General features: G+C 44.3%; 2 protein-coding genes across 5 annotated transcripts in view; one reads left to right on the forward strand and one right to left on the reverse strand.

The window, feature by feature from the left end:
* Nucleotides 1-11,791, forward strand: part of LOC120033734 (lymphocyte antigen 75-like) — a 39,329-nt gene extending 27,538 nt beyond the window's left edge. The window contains exons 28-35 of the mRNA XM_038980183.1: nt 3,466-3,588; nt 3,850-4,041; nt 4,173-4,396; nt 4,572-4,782; nt 8,553-8,714; nt 9,606-9,722; nt 9,974-10,165; nt 10,412-11,791. Coding sequence (XP_038836111.1) covers nt 3,466-3,588; nt 3,850-4,041; nt 4,173-4,396; nt 4,572-4,782; nt 8,553-8,714; nt 9,606-9,722; nt 9,974-10,165; nt 10,412-10,584 — 1,394 coding nt within the window. The 3' untranslated portion in view covers nt 10,585-11,791. The remainder of the gene's footprint in view (nt 1-3,465; nt 3,589-3,849; nt 4,042-4,172; nt 4,397-4,571; nt 4,783-8,552; nt 8,715-9,605; nt 9,723-9,973; nt 10,166-10,411) is intronic.
* A 1,117-nt stretch (nt 11,792-12,908) lies between these two features.
* On the reverse strand, nt 12,909-22,996 carry LOC120033733 (E3 ubiquitin-protein ligase MARCHF7-like). 4 transcript variants are annotated; one of them, XM_038980179.1, is made up of 11 exons: nt 22,938-22,996; nt 19,590-19,773; nt 18,236-18,376; nt 17,276-17,450; nt 16,755-16,940; nt 15,417-16,587; nt 15,014-15,183; nt 14,811-14,914; nt 14,445-14,546; nt 14,183-14,231; nt 12,909-13,703 (listed from the first exon to the last, which is right to left on the reverse strand). In XM_038980179.1, the coding sequence occupies exons 2-11, from the start codon at nt 19,761-19,763 to the stop codon at nt 13,609-13,611; spliced, it is 2,367 nt and encodes a 788-aa protein (XP_038836107.1). In that variant the 5' UTR covers nt 19,764-19,773; nt 22,938-22,996; the 3' UTR covers nt 12,909-13,608. The 4 variants fall into 4 exon arrangements, with proteins under 4 accessions (XP_038836107.1, XP_038836108.1, XP_038836110.1 ...); XM_038980180.1 differs by lacking the exon at nt 22,938-22,996 and adding an exon at nt 22,354-22,906; XM_038980182.1 differs by lacking the exon at nt 18,236-18,376.
* Between the last annotated feature and the right edge of the window lie 1,547 nt (nt 22,997-24,543).

A 24,543-nucleotide genomic window follows, 5' to 3' on the forward strand; every position in this document is an offset into this window, starting at 1 on the left:
ACCAACCTATAAGCAACAAACACAGTGTTGCAATTTGCAAAAGATTGGATTTGGTAAGTTATTTCCTTGTGTAATTGAACGTCTTGTTTTTTTTAAATGTTGGGGCAGTGTCCTCACAGAAAGGTGCCAGTGGGTTTGGAAAGCCAGGTGGCTTTGACTGCGGTGGGTGTTATTTGACTGCACCAGCTTGTCCCGTAGGGTGGGCGCGTGCCTATAAGAAAAGCATGGAAGCTTGGTAAAAACTTAACCTAATGCAGGGTCAATTTCGATGATACTCCAATTCTGTTTGATGATATTCTTTATTTGAGATGCCTCTGCTGTATTGGGTAACAAAATAGATTTGGTTTGACTTTTGGGGCCTTTGGTATTGTCTGAGCATATTTTCTCTTTCTAAGGATTTATCCTTTATTATGGATTGATTGAGAACACTTGATTTGTATCTCTGTTTCAACAACTTTATTTTGGAAATCATCCCCCTTGTCACAAATGCGCTGTAGCCGCTGAAATGGGCATGACGCCTCTGTGTGGAGCTGAAGCAGTTAATTTTCAGGTGATCGAAAAAACAAAATGATGTCATATACAGTGGGGAGAACAAGTATTTGATACACTGCCGATTTTGCAGGTTTTCCTACTTAGAAAGCATGTAGAGGTCTGTAATACAATGTGATCCATAAAATCACATTGTATGATTTTTAAGTAATTAATTTGCATTTTATTGCATGACATAAGTATTTGATACATCAGAAAAGCAGAACTTAATATTTGGTACAGAAACATTTGTTTGCAATTACAGAGATCATACGTTTCCTGTAGTTCTTGACCAGGTTTGCACACACTGCAGCAGGGATTTTGGCCCACTCCTCCATACAGACCTTCTCCAGATCCTTCAGGTTTCGGGGCTGTCGCTGGGCAATACGGACTTTCAGCTCCCTCCAAAGATTTTCTATTGGGTTCAGGTCTGGAGACTGGCTAGGCCACTCCAGGACCTTGAGATGCTTCTTACGGAGCCACTCCTTAGTTACCCTGGCTGTGTGTTTCGGGTCGTTGTCATGCTGGAAGACCCAGCCACGACCCATCTTCAATGCTCTTACTGAGGGAAGGAGGTTGTTGGCCAAGGTTGTTGGTTGTTGGCGATACATGGCCCCATCCATCCTCCCCTCAATACGGTGCAGTCGTCCTGTCCCCTTTGCAGAAAAGCATCCCCAAAGAATGATGTTTCCACCTCCATGCTTCACGGTTGGGATGGTGTTCTTGGGGTTGTACTCATCCTTCTTCTTCCTCCAAACACGGCGAGTGGAGTTTAGACCAAAAAGCTCTATTTTTGTCATCAGACCACATGACCTTCTTCCATTCCTCCTCTGGATCATCCAGATGGTCATTGGCAAACTTCAGACGGGCCTGGACATGCGCTGGCTTGAGCAGGGGGACCTTGCGTGCGCTGCAGGATTTTAATCCATGACGGCGTAGTGTGTTACTAATGGTTTTCTTTGAGACTGTGGTCCCAGCTCTCTTCAGGTCATTGACCAGGTCCTGCCGTGTAGTTCTGGGCTGATCCCTCACCTTCCTCATGATCATTGATGCCCCACGAGGTGAGATCTTGCATGGAGCCCCAGACCGAGGGTGATTGACCGTCATCTTGAACTTCTTCCATTTTCTAATAATTGCGCCAACAGTTGTTGCCTTCTCACCAAGCTGCTTGCCTATTGTCCTGTAGCCCATCCCAGCCTTGTGCAGGTCTACAATTTTATCCCTGATGTCCTTACACAGCTCTCTGGTCTTGGCCATTGTGGAGAGGTTGGAGTCTGATTGAGTGTGTGGACAGGTGTCTTTTATACAGGTAACGAGTTCAAACAGGTGCAGTTAATACAGGTAATGAGTGGAGAACAGGAGGGCTTCTTAAAGAAAAACTAACAGGTCTGTGAGAGCCGGAATTCTTACTGGTTGGTAGGTGATCAAATACTTATGTCATGCAATAAAATGCTAATTAATTACTTAAAAATCATACAATGTGATTTTCTGGATTTTTGTTTTAGATTCCATCTCTCACAGTTGAAGTGTACCTATGATAAAAATGACAGACCTCTACATGCTTTGTAAGTAGGAAAACCTGCAAAATCGGCAGTGTATCAAATACTTGTTCTCCCCACTGTATATCCTCCGTACCACATGATTTGATAAAAAAATGGATTAAGAGGATCAAACAAAAAATCTCTCCAACCATAGTCCTAAAAACACATTTGCGTAGTTGGGTGCAAAACAGGCGGCCATTACTGGCCATTTGACTAGTCGGTAGAGTTGGACCTGAAAAAGAGTTGGAAGAAAAAAGAAAAAGAACAACGTTAATGTTTAGTGCCCGCTTTGTTAGAGAAACTCTGGGGGTGCGCTTCCCTCTGGCCTGAGTTGAAGATGGTGTTTTAGAGCCTCGAGACCCTCACTGTGTACTATATCCCAATTGTCCGAGAATTTCTATAGGAAGAGAGACTGCAGATTCTTTCAAACAATTTTATTATAAGATTTGGAAAAATGAAGCAATCAACCAAGAGTTAGAGTTGGAAGCTCAACGAACAGAGTTGTCTCTCAGCTGTTATAGAAAAGTCCAACCTCATTGTCTATGTGGCAGTCAGCAGATGTGTGCAAACAGGGGTGAGTAACATAGTGTATAAAAGGCGTTTAGCTTGTCTGTGTAGATCTGTGTAGATTAAGATAGCTGATGTTGCCACCATTGTCTGTTCCTTCCTGCATGTTTCCATACAGAGGAGTTCCTACAGACAGTACAAACGGGATGTCACATACTGCGGTCGCACCCAGTTCTTATCTGTACACCCAGACTTATAACTAAGTCACACAAGACAAAAAGCCCGCACCAGGGAAAAAAACACTAGCCTAAAACAATGGACAATTCTCTAAGTAAAAACAGCATAGTATGTTTAATTTTGTAATTTTCCGCGACGCTTCGTACAGTATTTTCCATGGGATTACAGATGCAGTTCTTGACACAACAGACACTTACATTTATTGTCTTGCCCATTCACCCTCTGGATGGCACACATACACAATCCATGTTTCAATTGTCAAAAAGGCTTAAAAATCCTTCTTTAACCTGTCTCCTCCCCTTCATCTACACTGATCGAAGTGGATTTAACAAGTGACATCAATAAGGGATCATAGCTTTCACATGGATTCACCTGGTCAGTCTATGTCATGGAAAGAGCAGGTGTTCTTTCCACAAGAGAGTGCCTTGGATATTTTTTTGAAATATTATGTTTTTACATCGCTGCAACTTCATTTGGTCGCTATAAGTCTCAATTAGACTTTTTGGAGATTTAAAAAAATTGACATTGATGCCTGGTCAAAACAGACTTCATCTGTGCTCTGATTGAAGGTGTTTATTAATTAAACGTACGCACTGCTTATGTACAAGTAATAAAGTCTTTATGAAGTGTTACCGGTTGATGTTCTTCTCAGATGCTGATGCAGACATCCTGACCATCAGGAATTTAGTGGAGAATGAGTTTGTGAAGGAGCAGCTCCTTCCCTTCAAAGACCTGGTGCAGTTTGTCTGGCTAGGGGTGTTCAACGATGACAATGGTGAGTGGACTGGACTGGGTTCCCCATATTCATCTCCCCAACACTCAGCATGGACAGTTAGTCCTTATGTTTGAGCTGCTGTTTGGACTTTCATATTATCATTCATTGCCCTATATTATGAGGATACGCTGAATTGGATCATTGTAAAATGTCTACTGGATCATCGAGGCTGAAGCTTACTCATTGATCATCGTTGTATTGTTGTGTGATGAAACGTGTAATAAATGTGTCATGTCAAGTGGTTGCTCCTGTCTTTGGTAGATAACCAGATGAAGTGGTATGACGGTACCAACGTCCAGTACTCTAACTGGGTCGATGGAAGACCAAGTGTCTCAGCCAGCGATGAGTTCATGGCTGGTCTCAACGCTGAGGGAGTCTGGGAGATATTCACCAACAAACGCCACTTCAGTCCCTTCAAGCAGAGAAGCATCGTGGCCTGCAAACTGGATAAAGGTTGGTAGACCCCATTCAGACAAACATACTTCACCTATTCACAAGGAGTACTATAAAAAATAAAAAATGACAACTAAATAATACATTTTGCACTTGATTGACTCTATTAACACATTTTATTCGTCCCCAAGACTCTAAGGACGAATACAATCAGTCGGCCAGGGACTTTGAGCGCTATGGCAACCTGAGCTACCACGTGATAACCAGGAAGTTGAGCTGGTTCCAGGCTCTGGAGGAGTGTGGCCGCGGCAACGGACACCTGGCCAGCGTGCATGACACCGGGCACAACGCTCACATGGAGCTTATCGCCAAGCGAGACGGCTTCCCGCTGTGGATCGGTCTGTCCAGTCAGGATGTAAGGGAGCTTAGCCACAATGCCACTAACACGGCGGCCATTTCTATTGAGAATAACGTCATCTTTTGCAGCAATTTAGTTAAACGGCAGGTAGACATTAAATGCAACATTTGCTAAGCACCTCTAGTGTGAAGTTTGTTGAATAATATTGCATCTCCCTCACCTCTCTGCGCAGGCTAGTGGCTCTCAGTCCTATGAGTGGTCCGATGGGACTAAGTATCACTACAGTCAGGCGGGACTCTCTGACACTGTTGTCAGGTCCAGCTCAGACCCTCAGGGTGTTTGTGTGTACATCACTCCCCATGGCACCTGGATGAGAAGGGACTGCAATGCCAAGCTGGACGGAGCCATCTGCTACAACACCACCATCACCACCCCCACTCAGAGTAAGATCCAGTCATATTACCTAGCCTATTACACCACCACCACCACCCCCACTCAGAGTAAGACCCAGTCATATTACCTAGCCTATTACACCACCACCACCACCCCCACTCAGGGTAAGACCCAGTCATATTACCTAGCCTATTACACCACCACCACCACCCCCACTCAGAGTAAGATCCAGTCATATTACCTAGCCTATTACACCACCACCACCACCCCCACTCAGAGTAAGATCCAGTCATATTACCTAGCCTATTACACCACCACCACCACCCCCACTCAGAGTAAGATCCAGTCATATTACCTAGCCTATTACACCACCACCACCACCCCCACTCAGGGTAAGACCCAGTCATATTACCTAGCCTATTACACCACCACCACCACCCCCACTCAGGGTAAGACCCAGTCATATTACCTAGCCTATTACACCACCACCACCACCACCACCCCCACTCAGGGTAAGACCCAGTCATATTACCTAGCCTATTACACCACCATCACCACCCCCACTCAGAGTAAGATCCAGTCATATTACCTAGCCTATTACACCACTACCACCACCCCCACTCAGGGTAAGAACCAGTCATATTACCTAGCCTATTACACCACCACCACCACCCCCACTCAGAGTAAGTCCCAGTCCTAGTACCTAGCCTATTACATCACCATCACCACCCCCACACAGAGTAAGACCCAGTCCTAGTACCTAGCCTATTACATCACCACCACCCCCACACAGAGTAAGACCCAGTCCTAGTACCTAGCCTATTACATGACCACTATCACCACCCCCACTCAGAGTAAGACCCAGTCCTAGTACCTAGCCTATTACATCACCACCACCCCCACACAGAGTAAGACCCAGTCCTAGTACCTAGCCTATTATATCACCACCATCCCCACTTAGAGTAATACCCAGTCCTATTACCTAGCATATTACATCACCAACATCACCACCCCCACACAGAGTAAGACCCAGTCCTAGTACCTAGCCTATTACATCACCACCATCACCACCCCCACTCAGAGTAAGACCCAGTCCTAGTACCTAGCCTATTACATCACCACCCCCACTCAGAGTAAGACCAAGTCCTAGTACCTAGCCTATTATATCACCACCATCCCCACTTAGAGTAATACCCAGTCCTATTACCTAGCATATTACATCACCAACATCACCACCCCCACACAGAGTAAGACCCAGTCCTAGTACCTAGCCTATTACATCACCACCATCACCACCCCCACTCAGAGTAAGACCCAGTCCTAGTACCTATTCTATTACATCACCACCCCCACTCAGAGTAAGACCAAGTCCTAGTACCTAGCCTGATATATCACCACCATCCCCACTTAGAGTAATACCCAGTCCTATTACCTAGCATATTACATCACCAACATCATCACCCCCACTCAGAGTAAGACCCAGTCCTATTAACTAGCATATTACATCACCACCCCCACTCAGAGTATGACCCAGTCCTAGTACCTGGCCTATTATATCAACACCATCACCACTCAGAGTAAGAACCAGTCCTATTACCTAGCATATTACATCACCACCATCACCACTCAGAGTAAGACCCAGTCCTAGTACCTATTCTATTACATCACCACCCCCACTCAGAGTAAGACCAAGTCCTAGTACCTAGCCTGATATATCACCACCATCCCCACTTAGAGTAATACCCAGTCCTATTACCTAGCCTATTACATCAACACCATCACCACCCCAACTCAGAGTAAGACCCAGTCTTATTACCTAGCATATTACATCACCACCATCACCACCCCCACTCAGAGTAAGACCCAGTCCTAGTACCTATTCTATTACATCACCACCCCCACTCAGAGTAAGACCAAGTCCTAGTACCTAGCCTGATATATCACCACCATCCCCACTTAGAGTAATACCCAGTCCTATTACCTAGCATATTACATCACCAACATCATCACCCCCACTCAGAGTAAGACCCAGTCCTATTAACTAGCATATTACATCACCACCCCCACTCAGAGTATGACCCAGTCCTAGTACCTGGCCTATTATATCAACACCATCACCACTCAGAGTAAGAACCAGTCCTATTACCTAGCATATTACATCACCACCATCACCACTCAGAGTAAGACCCAGCCCTAGTACCTATTCTATTACATCACCACCCCCACTCAGAGTAAGACCAAGTCCTAGTACCTAGCCTGATATATCACCACCATCCCCACTTAGAGTAATACCCAGTCCTATTACCTAGCCTATTACATCAACACCATCACCACCCCAACTCAGAGTAAGACCCAGTCTTATTACCTAGCATATTACATCACCACCATCACCACCCCCACTCAGAGTAACACCCAGTCCTAGTACCTATTGTGTTACATCACCACCATCACCACCACCACTCAGAGTAAGACCCAGTCCTAGTACCTAGTCTATTTCATCACCACCATCACCACCCCCACTCAGAGTAAGACCAAGGCCTAGTACCTAGCCTATTATATCAACACCATCACCACTTAGAGTATTACCCAGTCCTATTACCTAGCATATTACATCACCACCCCCACTCAGAGTAAGACCCAGTCCTAGTACCTAGTCTATTACATCACCACCCCCACTCAGAGTAAGACCCAGTCCTATTACCTAGCATATTACATCACCACCATCACCACCACCACTCAGAGTAAGCCCCAGTCCTAGTACCTAGCCTATAACATCACCACCATCACCACCACCACTCAGAGTAAGACCCAGGCCTAGTACCTAGCATATTACATCACCACCATCACCACCCCAACTCAGAGTAAGACCCAGTCCCATTACCTAGCCTATTACATCACCACCATCACCACCACCACTCAGAGTAAGACCCAGTCCTAGTACCTAGCCTATAACATCACCACCATCACCACCACCACCACCACTCAGAGTAAGACCCGGTCCTACAGTCTTAGTACCTACCCTATTAGTATTACATCACCACTCAGAGTAAGACCCAGTCCTAGTACCTAGCATATTACATCACCACCATCACCACCCCCACTCAGAGTAAGACCCAGTCCTAGTACCTAGACTATTACATCACTACCATCACCACCACCACTCAGAGTAAGACCCAGTCCTATTAACAAGTCTATTACATCACCACCATCACCACCCCAACTCAGAGTAAGACCCGGTCCTACAGTCTTAGTACCTACCCTATTAGTATTACATCACCACTCAGAGTAAGACCCAGTCCTAGTACCTAGTCTATTACATCACCACCATCACCACCCCCACTCAGAGTAAGACCCAGTCCTAGTACCTAGTCTATTACGTCACCACCATCAGAGTAAGACCCAGTCCTAGTACCTAGTCTATTACGTCACCACCACCACTCAGAGTAAGACCCAGTCCTAGTACCTAGCCTATTACATCACCACCATCACCATCACCACCACCACTCAGAGTAAGACCCAGTCCTAGTACCTAGCCTATTACATCACCACCACCACTCAGAGTAAGACCCAGTCCTACGGTCTTAGAACCTACCCTATTAGTATTACATCACCACTCAGAGTAAGACCCAGGCCTACAGTTGTAGTACCTACCCTATTAGTATTTATTTATTATACACACAACTTGAATTCTTGTGTTAAGAAGACATTGATGTCAATGAGCGATCTGAGCCGATTTTTTTGCATAGTATACACACCAATCTTTTAAGATTCCATAAAATAAATCCCTCTGATGTCATCTGTTTTTGTTTGTCTGAATCAGGATCGAACCTCGCAGCTCACCAGGTGGCCAACAACTGCCCTCAGAGCAGTGGCTCGTCTAAGTGGGTTGAGCACCAGGACCACTGCTATGCTTTTGACATGACCTTCTATAACTACTCTGTGTACAGCATGGAGGATGCCAAGAGTATCTGTGAAAGGCTTGGTAAGTCACCCACTATCTCTCCTATTTGACACGGAATATATTTCTGTATTATTGTATATAAGTTGCGTATAACATTGCATAACATTAACATTGCAGCATCTTGGGTTAGGTTGTTATGGTAAGAGAATGGTTTCTCTATAACCAACCTGATTAAATACAAGTATTTCATATTTACTCTTATAAACCGGATAGTTTGGTTCCTAGATGCTGATTATGTGAAAGCTGGGGTATATCAGATATTATAAACTGGGTGGCTCGAGCCCTGAATGCTGATTGGCTGACAGCCGTGGTATATCAGTCCTTATACCAAGGGTATGACAAAAATTACTTTTTACTGTTCAAGCGGCAGGTAGCCTTCGAGGTTAGAGCATTGGACCAGTAACTGAAAGGTTTGCATGTTCCAAAACCGGAGCTGACAAGGTAAAATAAATATGAAATCAATCTGTCGCTGTGCCCTTGAGCAAGGTACTTAGCCCTAATTGCTCCAGTAGTGCTGTACAATGGCGACCCAGGGCATGACCCTACTCCCTGCGGGTCTCAGGGGGAGTTGGGATATGCAAAAAACAACACATTTCCATTACAGACCTGTGTGTAACAGGACAAATATAAGCACCCTCCAAATGTTTATTCTAATTACATTGGTAACCAGTTTATAATAGCAATAAGGCACCTCGGGGGTTTTTGGTACATGGCTAATATACCACGGCTAAGGGCTACATCCAGGCACTCTGCGTTGTGTCATGCTTAAGAACAGCCCTTAGCCGTGGTATATTGGCCATATACCACACCCCCTCAGGCCTTATTGCTTAATTAGTACACCATGATCAAATCATGTGGTTTCTTACTTATAGTGCAGTGCATGTATGCCTCCTTTTTGCCTTTGATTGACAGATGCACAGCTGCTGACCATAATGACCAAAGAGGAGAATGACTTTGTCTCTGGCTACATGGCAGACAACCCTCTCATCACCAGTAGGGTGTGGCTCGGCATGGACCTGGACAAACAAGGTAAACTGACCTGACCAGTACAATAGGATAGGCTTGTTACTTATTACCGTATACGGATGTTATGAGACATATTTATATTGGACAGTATGCTCCATCCTAGGAAGTTCTGTGTGCACTTCATTTGGAAAGTCAGGCACTTTAAAATACATAAAAATTCTACATGCCAATACAGTACATTATACTCAAATAAAGTAGTCTATTTTAACTCAGAATAGAATCAGTAATGCTTCTGTGTTTCCTCTGTCTTCCAGGTCAGCCAGTGGGCTGGGTGGACGGTTCCTCTCTGGCCTTCTCTAACTGGGAGACCAAGGGTTCTGCTAGTGGGGTGAAGACAGCGACCCAGCAGAACTCTTGTGCTGTCATGGTGTCTGCAGACGGAGGCATCTGGAGCAGAGTCAGCTGCAAGGACAGCCACAGCCGCATCGTCTGCAAAGTACCCGCACGTGAGTACTAAAGTGCAATGGTTCACCAGTCCCAACTCATACATACTTATTTTTACTATGTGGATAGCAGCATGCTCTGATGACCGCTCCAAGCTATTGCATGTAACAAGAGTTGATTGTATATGGCTCATAGATTTCCCCGGCTTCGCTATGGTTATTATATATTTGTAAACATTGATGTGCTTGAAACAGGCACTTTCTTTGCCAGTTTGGAGATGTGTTTCTGACGGGCTGTGTTGCCTCTAGGGTCAGGGAACGTCCCAGTGGCTCTGGTCTTCTTCCTGGTCGTCCTCACCGCCCTCCTGGCGACCATCGGCTTCGTCGTTTATAAGAAGAGCAAGGCCAGATTCAACTCCACCGTGCGCTACAGGAGAACCATTGATGATGCTGACAGCACTAGTATTATAGATGCAGAGTGAGACTTGTCTTGACTTCTATCTATGCAGCTTAAAGAAGCAGTTATTTGCCTACATTATTCAGTATGGAAATATTATTATGCAGCAAACTGAAACCTGGCTGCCTTTTCATTTTAAAAGACAACTTTATTTATTTGTATAAATTCCCAAGCAGGCTTTTTTTTAGCATTTTCTGTGACATTGTAAATATTGGCAAAAGGATTTTGAAAATCCCCAAACTAGCATTTTTTTTATTATTTTTTTTACCTAATGTTTTAATGAACTTTACAATGATTATTTTAGAGAAGGAGCTGCCACATTGAGCAGTTGCTGCAGTGTTGATGGACTTTGGGTTGACAAAAAAGTCACTGGAAACGTGATGCTTGTTGTCAGGGTATTTTTCCTTCTCGTAAGCACTGATGTTTTTCTGTGTTCACTCTTTGTGATTATTTTGTAATGGAGGAAGACGTACTTTTCACTGATGGTCATCGACGAAGGAACAACTGCATCATGGCACTGTTATTAATAGAACTATAATCTTTATTAGCGTGACATATTTTCATCATTTTTGAAATAATTTAAGGTCTAATACTGGTACTCTAGCTAATGCAGTCCAACACACACTTCCTTAGACAATTTGGATAGTGGCATGCATTCTCATTTGCCATTTGGCCATTTCAACGACATGCAATTCATTCCAACTGTAAATGCCTTAGGTGCATTCTCTTTGTCATTATGACTATAACCTTCCTCTCCTATGCACTCAAACTACTGAGAACATTTGCACTTTAAATTGAAACGTTTTATCGTGAATAATGCCTTAGCAGTTGTTTCTGCCACGTTCAAGCACAATAGTTGTCTTGTTTGGGAGTTGAAGTTTTAGGGGTGTTAATTTGGGGTTAATGTTTTCAAAGGTCGCTGCTTGCTGAGGCCTCAAACTGCACACACAGCTGCTGTAAATGCTTTGTAAATATTTCAATTGTCTTTTTTTTTTTTTTTTTTTGAGAATCTAAGCCAAAGATGTTTTTTGAATATTGTGTATGTCGATAACCTGGACATTCCTCTGGACTTTATTTGGCTCTGCCTTGCAACAATGCTTGTTAACTAGGATTACCATTCCGAAAATGTTCAAGAGTATCCTCATATCTACATTTATCCCAAGCAGACCATCCACTCCTCTGGTCAAATATGGAAATAGAAATGGTCTTCCAATAAAATAGGTTTGTCTTTAGGGGCTGGGTCCTGTCATTTTTGTTGTTGAGGACGTGGGTATCACTGACCTACCATAATAACTCGTATGAACTTTGTTTGGAGGAGGCAAGGACAGAGGACACAAGGAATCGAGAAAGGAATAATTAAGCTCTGTAATTCTGCAGAGGAGCTTCCCTAATTCAAGGCGCTACAGAGCTCCTCTACAATTTGGGATTGAATCCTTGCATCAATCAAGGGTTGCGTTCCCCTGCTCAGACATTGCATGCGTCAACCAATCGTTCCGTGCCACACCAACTGTGTAGCCGGGCACCAGACTGCTAGAACATGTGGTTAGCCGATACGTGAAAACCCTATCCAGGCATGGAAGATCTGGTATGCGTCCACAACATCTGAGCAGAGGAACACAACCTTGTGATGAGGGAAGCTCTGATTTAAAACTGAACTAATGTGATTGGTTGGATGAAAGCTCAGTGGGCAGATTATACAGATGCATGTAGAAAAAATAAAAGGCTTACGGTTGGTAGGGCATTACATACAGGTTGCGACCTGCAAAGTTACTTGTTTCCAACCATACCAAACATTATAAACGAATTACATGTCTAATCTTCTAACCTAACTTTGATTGAACAGCTTCAAACCTGTCAACGCAGATTGTGCCGTCCACAAGGGACCAGGTCACAGGTTCAAATCTTGCCAATAACACTTCACAAAAAAGTTTATGGGAGATTGTCAATTGATTTTGCTCAACTACCTGGTCCAGGAAACAAATGCACTTTAATGAAATGAAACAACGCCACTAGCACATGCAAATTACATTTACAGGAGGAATCCCAAAATGTATAAAGTGGTAAAAACAAATGTAGCTAGTTGTGCCAGACATTTTATAAAGATGACTAGTGTATCGTTTAAACGTGTGCATGCTTTTAGCCTTAAAAAAAATAAAAAATTCTGAAGGGGGTGAGGCAGATTACAAAACTCTTCTCAGTAGGATACACCTAAGTATCCTCGTCTAGAGGAGGCTATTGAGGAGCAATTGTTGAAATTGCTTACACATTAACAGATTTTTAACCCTACTTCCTATATTAACATCATTGTCCTTGTTCAGTTTTGTTGAATGAAATGTCTGAAAACACATGTACATTCAAAACTTTATTGCAATAATTAAATGAAAATAAGTTTTAGGGTCAAGCAAAATAGCATTTTCATACCGCAGACATTGAAAACAGACAAAACCAGAACAAACTGTCAATTATTCAGCTGTAAAAAGTAAAGTCACTTTCTTTAACTTTTTTTTTTTACTTCAAAAAGGAAAAGAAACAGTAAAGGGAATCATTTGCCACTTTATATATTCTTCCCTAAACAGCCCTTCCCTTTCTCCCAACCTGCTAAACTAATGAACCAGTGTCATGTTCAGGATCTTTTTTTTATTTTTTTTACACAATATCTCACCACGGTGGCCGGATCTGCTTTTGTAGATCAGTAAACATTTAAAGCACTCGTGGTATAACAGTTCAAAAAGACATCTTGAATTTTAACAGAATAAAGCGCACTCAAATCTGGAGACCTAAAGGAAGATGAAATTAACAAAAGGGGGGGGGGGGGGGGGGGGGTATAAAGACAGTCTGCATATATGACATCGTTACCTCTACGTCAGGAGTGACTTCCCATCTACTTGGCGTTGGCTTAAAAAAAAAAAATCTCACAAGCCATTGCACTCAGTAAAATCACATGAGATGAAACAGAGCAGCAGAATGGGTTGCTACTGGCAGGTGACTCCAATTCTTCTGCTTCTGCTTGTCATCTATTTTTCCTTATCCCCTTCGCTCTTTCTTTCGGTCAATTGTACTCCTCTTCAAGGTCTTCATCGAGGTCACAGAAATCAATTGACGGCCGGGTATCAACCACCTCTTCGTCCGATTCCCCATAAGAGCCTGCAGCGGAGGGAAAAATGATCAGTCAATTCGGACACTAGTTTATTAGCAGTCTATGACATTACTTATTTTTGAATAAACAGCTGCAAAAAAGTATCTTTTAGTTTAGAACGTGTTCAAAGGTAAAATAGTAAGACCATTTAATTGTCAGTGATGAATACTGCAGTGCACACCATGATATCAAACCATCTAATAACCTCTACTGAGAGGACCTTGTGCATAGCTAACTGAAGGGTAATTATTCACAGAAGTGTTGCCGGGCAACAAAAATATGTGCAGAGCTCATCATGCTACGTGTGGAAATGCATTTGTACTTTCACACGTATGGGCCTTTAACATCAGAGAACGTCAATATAATCAAATACTTACCCATCAATTCAGTAACAGTGGTGGGGGGGGGGGGTAGTTTGACTAACAGCCTCATATCAAGTTACCAAAACGTATACACAGCATTGGGGAGAAATTATTCAAGAACGTACTTTCAAGATTGTCCATGTGTTCGTGAAGGGTTCTTGCCAGGTTGAAAAACTGAGCGAAAGAGGGGGAAAATATTTGTTTCTTTTAAACACTGAATCCTACTACATTTGAATTAAGTATTTCCCCCCCAATACAATAGTAAGTGAATTATACGGCCAAAGAAGAACCTGGGGCTTAACATTCAAAATGACTTCTCTGCGCCCAGTGTAAATGAATGAGGTTTAGAATTGGTTTTGCATGGTGGTGTCGACTGCAGGCTCTTACCCCGGCGTCGTTGGCAGCTCCCAGCACATCAGAGAACCTCTGCTCACACAGGTGAAGCAACACCACCAGGTAAAGGCCACAACTGATGAACTCATACTCAGACTGGACGGAAAGGGAAAGAAAGTAAGGAAGCGATCACTTAAAACTGCAGATATGCGTTAAGCTCAAGTTAAGACTGGGTCCTAGGAGGTTAAACCTTAAAAGTTTTACGTAACAGTTGTTTTTAGTGTCCCATTCTGGTATTCTACAGTTGAATGAGCAGCACAGGAGTGATTTTCTGCGGAACGTTTCCCCATTCACAGTCTAACAGTTAGATAATGGCTGACTAGGAGATGACTGTCTGGGGTTAACTGAACGTCCCCTCACCTTCTCATGTGTCCTGTGTAGCTCGTTGATGTCAAAGTTCTCAATGTTCAGGTGCAGCTTTTCTTTGCACAGCTCACACGTGGTGATGGCTTCCAGATTAGTGCCTGGACAAGAGTGAAAGACGGCAAGAATGTACGATAAATGCATAATACACCGAGGGGAAGAAATCATTTGTTGAGGTCAGAGAGGAAAAGAAATCTTACCAGAGCTGATTTTGGAACGCAGCCACTTCTTGATGCAGTCCTGGTGAACATACTGCAGACTGCCTGTGCAGCGGCAGGGCTCGATCAGAGGGTTGGAGGGAGACTCCTCACCCATTTGGCAAATACGACACAGGTCCCCTTCCTCCTCGTCAGAGTCCTCCAACAGCAGGCTACAGGGGAGAGAGAGAATGGTTGATAACTGTAAATAAACCTTTCAAATCAGAGAAAAATGACTGAGTAAAATAATTAAAAGCGGTGGTCCATCCAAAAGAGGCATTAGAATGACAAGACGAGCGTGGCCACAATAAAGACGATGGACAACACATGGACAGTGCTATGTACAACAGGGGGTGGGACACAATAAGCATGCAGGTTCAGCCCACTCCCCAGTCAGCATCCCCACCTCTCCTGGATCTTCCTCAGTCTCTCAGGGTCTCTGGAGGAGGTGGGCTTCTCCTGGCCCTCCGGTTGGCTCCTGGCGGCACCTGTCATGTCCACGGCGATCATGACGTTGTCGTGGACGCGGAACAACGGGTTGCTCATGAACCTCGCCAAACGCTGACTACTCCCCGCCATGTCTCTCAACTCCTCCTGTAGGGCGGCGCTAGCACCCATCGCCCCAGAGGCTGCCGCCGCAACTTCCTCTTCGTCTTCCTCATCATCCTCATCTTCGTCAGCCTTGGCCTCGGGGGTGTCTCTCCTCCTGAGGGGGAACTGGGTACCACGGTAATCCTCGTCGGCGCCAGACGCCAGGCGAGCGCTTTCGTCCCGTCCTTCTCTTCTACGGCGGGAGAAGAGAGGAGTGCAGCGGGTCTGGATGGAAGACGACAGCCAGGAGGAACCTGAAGTACTAATACTACTTCCAACACCAGTGGTGCTGCCCCCTCTCCAGGCCTCCAGGCCAGGCTGGGGCTCCGGGGCACGCTGGGTCTGGCCCTCCTGGACCGGGGACAGGCCCTGTCTGCGACGCCTCAGGAAGGCAAAGGCCTGGGCCGCGTCAGAGCCTATGGGAACAGGTTCCACGCTCACGGGTCGGACGCTCTCCTCACTGGTAACCACGGATGCGTGGTTGGGGCCTTCTCCAAACACAGGGCTGTCCTCGGCCGAGTCGAAGGAGCGGGAGGCGGAGCCAGAGCTGGAGCCGCTTGAGTCCTGGCTGGAGCGCCGAGAGAAGAGGCGGGAGAGGAGACGGCGGGTGGAGCGACGACCATCGGATGCCTCGCCACCCTCTGGGGTTGTCCTGGGGGTGGCGGTTGGCGCAGAGGGAGGGTGGCTGGAGTCCCGGGCCTCCCGTCTTGCTGAGGGGGTTGTGTACCAAGAGGGGCGAGAGGAGACGGAGACTCCTAGAGTGGGCTCTGGGCTCTCAGTGGGCTCCTTGGTGGTGCGGAGGGTAGAGGTGGTCAGGGAGTGGCCGGTGGTCCGGGAGGTGGAGGAGTCTCGGGCCAGTGGGGAGCGCTGGTAGGTGGAAGAGAGGTGGCGGCTGAGGGAGCTGCTCTCCCTGCTAGAGGAAGAGTAGAGGGCCTCCTTGGGCCGTGCCCCCTGGGCATAGGTGGAGGTCACACGGTCTGGCCGGTCTAAAACAAACATGTCCACATTAGCGGTTGCATGCGTGTCAGTATTATGTTTGCGTGCGAGTATGTAGCGGTTTCAGTTTTATGATTGAATGTGTGCATAAATGTGTCAATAGATTTGTAAGTCAACGCAAACAAATGAGCCACTATGTGTGCGTGTGAGAACGTACACAGGGATGAGCCGAGTCCAGAGCTCCTATAGCTGCTGTCAGCCACACTGGACAGACTCCTCCCCTCAGTCCTCTTCTCCAGCTCCCTTCTGGACCACAGGGGCTCTGAGGAGGAAGAGGAGGATGAAGAGGAGGAGGAGGATGACGACCTGGACAGAGGCCGGTACGACTTCCACGACGACAAATCTAAACACAAGGTGCCAGTTTGTTATTCAGCTGCATGATGGAAAAGATAAGTTGGCTAAACCACGAAGGATTTAGGAATCATTAAGATGCTTAATCAATGTCATAAGTATAACAACGGAAGATTTAATATCATTATTATCACTCAAAGCAATGGTCATGATTTTATGCATGATTATCACAAGACCTGCATTCATCAAGTGTATGGAAACTAACAGCAGTATAGTAAAAGGAAAAGTTCACTTAAAAAAACATTTGCCAGGTATTTTCATACATTAAAAAGGGCTCAAGGAAAGAGACTGAAAACATTTGTAACTCTTGAACCAGGGGTCAGATACCAGAGTCTCTGCTGAGGACACTGCTGGAGTAGGAGGAGCCAGTCACAGAGGAGGATGGGCTTCTTGTATATGCAGCTCTGTTGGTATAGGACAGTTTGGCCCGTTTGGTATCCCCATCATCAGTTGTGTTGCTGAGAAGTCCTGAGTACGTCCCCAGTCTTCGCTCTGAATCAGTCTGATAAAACAACCCACAGAATACCATCACATGAATCAAAATGGGCTTGAACGGCACTTTGAACTTGAAACTTGGCACTGTGCATCAGTAATATCACTATCAAAACCTAAAAGGCAAACTGTTTAATCCTCAAGTCTATTGACACACGTGTAATCTAAGTAACAATTTAAAACAAATCCCCATCAAAATCTGTCAGTTTATGTTAGCGACAGCATTGGCTGCATCTCAATCCACCGCATCCGCCAATGTCGGCCTTCCGCATCTGCGGTGGAAGGTGGCAGAGCTACAGCGGTGTTGGTCAGACCATGAGACATCCCGAAAAAAGGTTTTAAAAAATGAAATAATAACATTTTAAAAACGGTCTTCTCACAAAACGTAGCGTCCAAACTAAGGGAGACTCAAACGATGGTGTTCTCAGTTTTGCTCTACGCCCCCATGAGTGCCACAAGACTCATCTGAAGGTAAAAAAATGAAATAACAATTTCCCAAGCTCTCATATCTCCTAGATATAGGACAGGCACTTCAGAACCTTAATCCTTATGATAAATATTTTTTGACTGTCTTTTGCCATTTATAAAAATGTTTTATTCAATTTGTTTCTATGGGCTATAATAGTATAGGCCAAATTCTATATTTTATCCAATCTTTTATTTTTTTGATAGCTAAAGGGGTCCTAAAATTCTAAATCAAATAGCTAAATGATTCACGGTATGACCATGTTAAAACAATTCCATATATTAGCTTAGTGCCCTAATGAACAAGATCCCATTCTATCGTGAGTTTACCAGTTTGCTGCGGCTGCTCAGTGAGGACTCAGCCCAGGAGCGATCGTAGGAGACAGAGGAGGTAGTCAGAGGGGATTTCCAGCTGGAGTGGCAGCTGTCAGAGCTACTGTAGTTCCTGGTCGAGCTGAGGAACCGAGAGCTCTGAGACACCAGGAGCGTGAAAACACAGGGGGTCAGCGCAAGTCAATACATAGAGAAATGTAGGGTAGCTGACATGATACAAATCCAAGATCACCCCAAACAGGAAAAGAGTGGGAAAACAGACCATATCAAAGCAGTGTTTCCCCTAGGATTTACATCAGCAGCGATGGCAAAGTTAGCATTGTAGTGGGCGTGGCCAATGGCATAAGACCAAAAATTGTTAAGGCCCTCTCAAAGACAATTTAGCTGTAAAAAAAAAAATACAATTAAAAAAATCATATACACACACTAAAAATGATATCCTCAAAGTTATTTCCTTACCATTCTACACATTGACATGGGGCCGAGATACATTTTTTATTTTTAAAGCTAATTTCCTGCAATTCTACACATTTTGCCATGGCTTCTGCCGTGTCCTTAAACTAGCAGAGCGACTCAAAATCAATGGGTGCCCCTATTTTTTGGAGTTGCGGCAACGATTTAGCAGCGGAGGCTAACACTGCTAAATGAATATAGGGGAAACACTGCAAAGCATTTGTATAAATCTCCTTGTACCAATTATTCCTTCATTCTTGCATGCTAGCTAGATAATTATAATGGCATAATATTTCACAAAGTACTCCAAAATGTTAACAGCCTTCTGTAATTCTACTTAAAGATGTTTGCAAATGTGTCAATTAAGGCACTTGTTTATTGTGCATTTGAGCTGGGCCAAGGACTCTTCTGGAAGAGTAGTCAAATAGACAGACAGCCCAGTAGTAACTTTATCTAATGGCACAGTCCCTGACAGGACAGGCGGGCTGAAAAACACACGGGCAGGAATCTAGGCTGGCCTATAAAAAGCCCCACCTAAAGTACACAGATACCTTCTCTGCTTCTGAACATGGCTAGCTAGCCAAATAGAGAAGAGGACTGGAACCAAGAGGCAGAGCAACAGACAGTCCCTTAGTCAGATGGCAGCAAAGAAAGCCTGATTCTTGGGGGGAGAAAATAATGACCCACACGACTGCATTTATTTTAAAGAGAACATTGGTTTTCATGAAAACAGGCTAAACTTGTCCCAACTGCCTAGTCTTATCCTTCCTTTATAAACATATTTGAAGTGTTCTTATTATTAACCGGCAACATTTTTGGAATACGAAATGACATTTAGGGTCAGCAAATGTATGTAACCTGACACTTTCTCCCTCTCGTACGGTGTTCAGTTCAGTACCTGGTGGTCGAGGTCAGGTTTAAGGGGCGTGGCCCTGGTGAATCGATCACTGTTCAGGACACTGGATCTTCCATAGAGCCTGCTGGATCCCAGGGAGGAGGGGGAAGAGGATGAAGAATAAGACGACGTGGTGCTGGACACCGTAAAGGGCAGCCGACGAGGCTTGGAATCCATCACTGATTGGCTGTGGAAAAACCAAGATGTTAGTAACACCAAATCCCACAGGATCCATCACTGATTGGCTGTGGAAAGATATTAGAAAAGCCAAGATGTAAGAAAATGTTTAATCAAACATTGTACAAAGTGGAGTACAGTAGGCTTAGACAGTGTTATCTAGTACACAAGCACTAGACTGATGTAAGCTACAGCAGGGGTTCCCAAACCTTTCACTCAAGCCCCCCTTCCAGCACTGAACATCTCGTGTCCACCATGCGCGCACAACATCTATTTCTATGGGCACAAGCACTGGTCATGACACCAACTGTTCACATCCCTTGTTGGCAGCTAGAACATTTCAGTTTAAGCTCATTTTCTTGCAATTCCACACATGTTGCCTTGTCTTCATGTGATATTTGAGTGACAAACATTACAATCTAGCTAAAAAAAATAAATAATCTATAATAATTTTAAAAAAAGAGTTGACATGGGCTAGTTGATCTGCACATTTCTGACAAACTATAAAATAGCTCTATGGTATTTGTATTTATTATGGATCCCCATTAGCTGCCAAGGCAGCAGCTACTCTTCCTGGAGCCAAGCAAAATTAAGGCAGTTAGACTTTCTTTCCCCTCCCCAATTTCTCTCGTCTCATCGCTGCAACTCCAACGGGCTCGGGAGGAGGCGAAGGTCGAGCCATGCACCCTCGGAAACATGCCCCACCAAACCGCACTTCTTAACACCCAACTGCTTAACCCGGAAGCCAGCCGCACCAATGTGTCGGAGGAAACACTGTTCACCTGACAACCGAGGTCAGCCTGCAGGCGCCCGGCCCGCCACGAGGCGGCGCTAGAGCGCGATGAGCCAAGGCAAGCCGCCCCGGCCAAACCCTCCCCTAACCCGGACGACGCTGGGCCAATTGTGCGCCGCCCTACGGGACTCCCGGGCACGGCCGGTTGTGATACAACCCGGGTCTGTAGTGACACCTCTAGCACTGTCTTAGACCACTGCGCCACTCGGGAGGCAGCAGCTATTCATTTTTAAAAACATCACAATACATTAATACAGATTTCACAGCATATTAAGTGTATGCAATGACAAGAGGAAAACTGATTATGCACTAACCAATTTCGAAATTGCACCTTGTGCATTCTACTATTACAACCTTTAAGAGTAAGTTGAAAACCTTACTGAGTTACTTAAAATAAAAATACATAAAGTGGGAACCATTGGTCTCCAGTACTCCATATCAGTGCTCAATCAATATACATAACTCAATAGGAGTTCAATGTCCTGACCCAACCCTACTTATTGCTAAAACCTTCGGTGCCGGTTCCACCCAACCCTTAGGTAAACGTGATTTAACGACAACAAGATAAGACGAGATAGACCTAGCTGCTTTTTGTAACTGCAATCGTAAAGGCCAGACTGAAGAGTCAGGGAATCTCCCAATCTGATAAGAACCCACCAGTCAGGAGAAGGGGGTGGCTGTTCGCTGAGGCAGCAGAAGGGTGACAGTGTACAAGACAGACAGTCAAACTGTTCAGAAGCAGCAGCTTCTTGGCACCTAACCCCCACACCTGTCCTTGGATCACAATCACTCTTTTTGCATCCCAAATGGCACCCTAGTCAGTGCACTACATAGGCATTAGGGTGCCATTTGGCACACATTGTCACAGCCATTTGATGGTGACATTTCCTGAGGAATGAGAGAGCAGCAAGGGGGCTGTGCAGGCCAGGTCAGGCCTTGCATCACACGAGAGTCACTGCAGGGTAATTTATTAAAAAGGTGCATTCCTCTGGTTTACATGGATCACAGCACCCATATGGGGATAGGGAACCAGAGAGAAGAAACCTGTCCATCTCCTTACAAAGCCCAACCCCCTACTCAACTGTTTGAGAAAGGTTCCTAACAGTAAACTTCACAAATGTCTATGTTTATTGCAACTAGGCTATCACCTTTGGTAGCCTACAGTTGTGGCTTAGAAATACTATTTTAATAAATTATATTTATGTTCCTAATTTAGCCCCGTGCGATTGTGGCTTCTCTCAATCACACTCATGAGGCATGTGTGGTGCTAAACTTAACCATCAGGAATGCTGAGGGAACTGCATATTGCAAATATTTATTTGCACAATAGTAACACGTTCAGTCAAGCTCTGCAAAACTGGAAGAGTGAATTTTAAAATTCGGCCACAGAAGTTATCAGTTTTTTTCAAAAACACATTTTGTTTTGAGAATATGGTTTGGCTGCTCTTCCTGATTCAGACAAGGCCATGGATGCATTGGCTGTTTTTTCTCTACCAGTCTAGGCCAGTTACTTTTCCTTCTCCATCTACCAGATTTGCTGCAATAAACTATAGTTAGGTACCTTTGCATAGATAGACAGAACAAGACATGTCTTATTAATGCAACAGTTGAGGAAACCAGTGACACCTTAGCATCTCAGTCATGAATTGCAAGCTAGCCAACAATGAGACTACTGTAACTAAAATGCTACCCAAATGCCTGAACCGACCTTTCAAAATGTCTGGCAGTTTCCAAGAAAGAGTTCACGTTTCCTTTTGCTGACCAGATGTCGAATGAGCTTGTCAGCTAGCTACCTACCGTTAGTAATACTCATGGCCATGTAAGCATGAAACATGCATGATCTCAAAGCCACACTGTCTGGGGCTAGCTAGTCAAGATAGCCACCCAAACGTGTTGTTGGCACGGCTTCGAAGTTCAAAATGGATGAAGAAAAACAGCTTGCTAGCTAACGTTAACTACTTGGCTAAATAGCTAGTTAACGGTAGCCCACGACCACAAAGCATGCTAGGGCTACAGTTGCTAGCTACCATCCTAGAACTAGAAACCACTCGCAACTCCTAGAATAGAAACGACTCGATTGAGGACATGTCAGTCATATCCACAAATAGGGCATTTACGGTCAAGACATCCGAGACACAAAAGAAAGTGAATGCGGTGGTTTAGGTGGTTAACGTTAGATAGGAAACGGTAGGCCTTTTGTTATGCTGCTGCTGTTGTTGATCATCCGTCCTGACATAACGTTAGGAAGTTAGCTAATCAATTTCTTATATCAAAGGAATCTCTTTATCCGTTGCCAAATTGAAATGTAAAACAATGTCGCTGGCTACAGCTAGAAACATCACGGATAAGGTGCTAACTTCGTGCAAAAGCAGCACACTCACCTTCGCTTCCAAGCTTAGCTGCATTCGATGATGACGGTGTCTGTGTGTTGATATAGAGGTCATGTGATTTACAATGCAATCAGACACCCAGAGAAGTACGTACAACTCGGGATGGTGATGGACAATGTACTCCAGCCAATAGAATATGAAAGACTGTACTTGTTCCCGCCCCTCCTTAAATTGACGGTTGAGAATTATGATTGAAAGTACAGTATGATTGTGATGGTAATGAATTGATGATGATGTTGGTGAGTTAAGATTGAAAGTATGATTGTGATAATACACTGAACACAAATATAAACGCAACATGTAAAGTGTTGGTCCCATGTTTCATGAGCTGAAATAAAAGACCACAAAAATGTTCCATACCACAAAAAGCTTATTTCTCTAAAATGTTGTGGACAAATTTGTTTACATCCCTGTTATTGAGCATTTCGACTTTGCCAAGATAATTCATTCACCTGACCGTTTTGCTGATGTCAACATTGTGAACAGAGTGCCCCATGGTGGGGTTATGGTATGGGCAGGCATAAGCTAAGGACAATGAACACAATTGCATTTTATCAATGGCAATTTGAATGCACAGAGATACTGTGATGAGATCATGAGGCCCACTGTCGTGCCATTCATCCACTGATATCACCTCATGTTTCAGCATGATAATGGACGACCCCATGTCACAAGGATTCTTGGAAGCTGAAAATGTCCCAGTTCTTCCATGACCTGAATACTCACCAGACATGTCACCCAATGAGCATGTTTGGGATGCTCTGGATTGACGTGTTCAACAGCGTGTTCCAGTTCCTGCTAATATCCAGCAACTTTGCATAGCCATTGAAGTGCAGTGGGACAATATTCCACAGGCCATAATCAACAACTCTATGCAAAGGAGATGTGTCGCACTGCATGAGACAAATGGTGGTCACACCAGATACGGACTGGTTTTCTGATCCACGCCCCTACCTTTTTTAAGGTATCTGTGACCAACGGATGCATATCTGTATTACCAGTCATGTGAAATCCATAGATTAGGGCCTAATGAATTTATTTCAATTTACTTATTTCCTTATGTGAACTGTAACTCAGTAAAATCTTTGAAATTGTTGCACGTTGTGTTTATATTTATGTTCAGTATAAACACACAATTATCTGGTTATTTTTGTTCAAAACAGTTTTGCAATGGTCAATAGTCTCAACAGAATCAACTTATATGTGAGGATGGCTATTTTCCGTCCTCCTCTTTAGTTCGAACAGAGAGGATGAAAAACCTTCTAATACATATCTATATTTTATTATACAGTATATGATTTAATAACCTACTTTGGTTCAAACTGTAATATATATAATTCATAATATATGTCTCAAACCCAGCTGGTTCTGGTAAAAAAAAAAAAAAAACGTCCCCAAAAGCAGATTTTTTTTTTTTTAAATAATTGACATCCATCCTCCTCGACTTCACAAGTCTAAAGAAGCCACTGATGATGATGATGATGGCGATTATGATGAAGGAGTCTATATGGATACATACTGAGCTAAGTGTTCTGACAGTTGCTAATTTACCATTGATGATTCAGGCAGCGATTGCTACTACATCTCATGTCTCCCT

The sequence above is a fragment of the Salvelinus namaycush genome, chromosome 40 (assembly GCF_016432855.1).
Source record: "Salvelinus namaycush isolate Seneca chromosome 40, SaNama_1.0, whole genome shotgun sequence".
NCBI classification, from domain to species: domain Eukaryota; kingdom Metazoa; phylum Chordata; class Actinopteri; order Salmoniformes; family Salmonidae; genus Salvelinus; species Salvelinus namaycush.

Bases quoted from the DNA above. Each gene is read 5' to 3' on its own strand.
- LOC120033733 (XM_038980179.1), bottom strand. From the start codon at position 19,763: ATGGATTCCAAGCCTCGTCGGCTGCCCTTTACGGTGTCCAGCACCACG. The intron at 16,941-17,275 runs GTATCTGACCCC...CCTTGTGTTTAG, and splicing joins TGTCCTCAGCAGAGACTCTG to ATTTGTCGTCGTGGAAGTCG. The intron at 15,184-15,416 runs GTGGGGATGCTG...TCTCCCCTGTAG, and splicing joins CTGAGGAAGATCCAGGAGAG to CCTGCTGTTGGAGGACTCTG.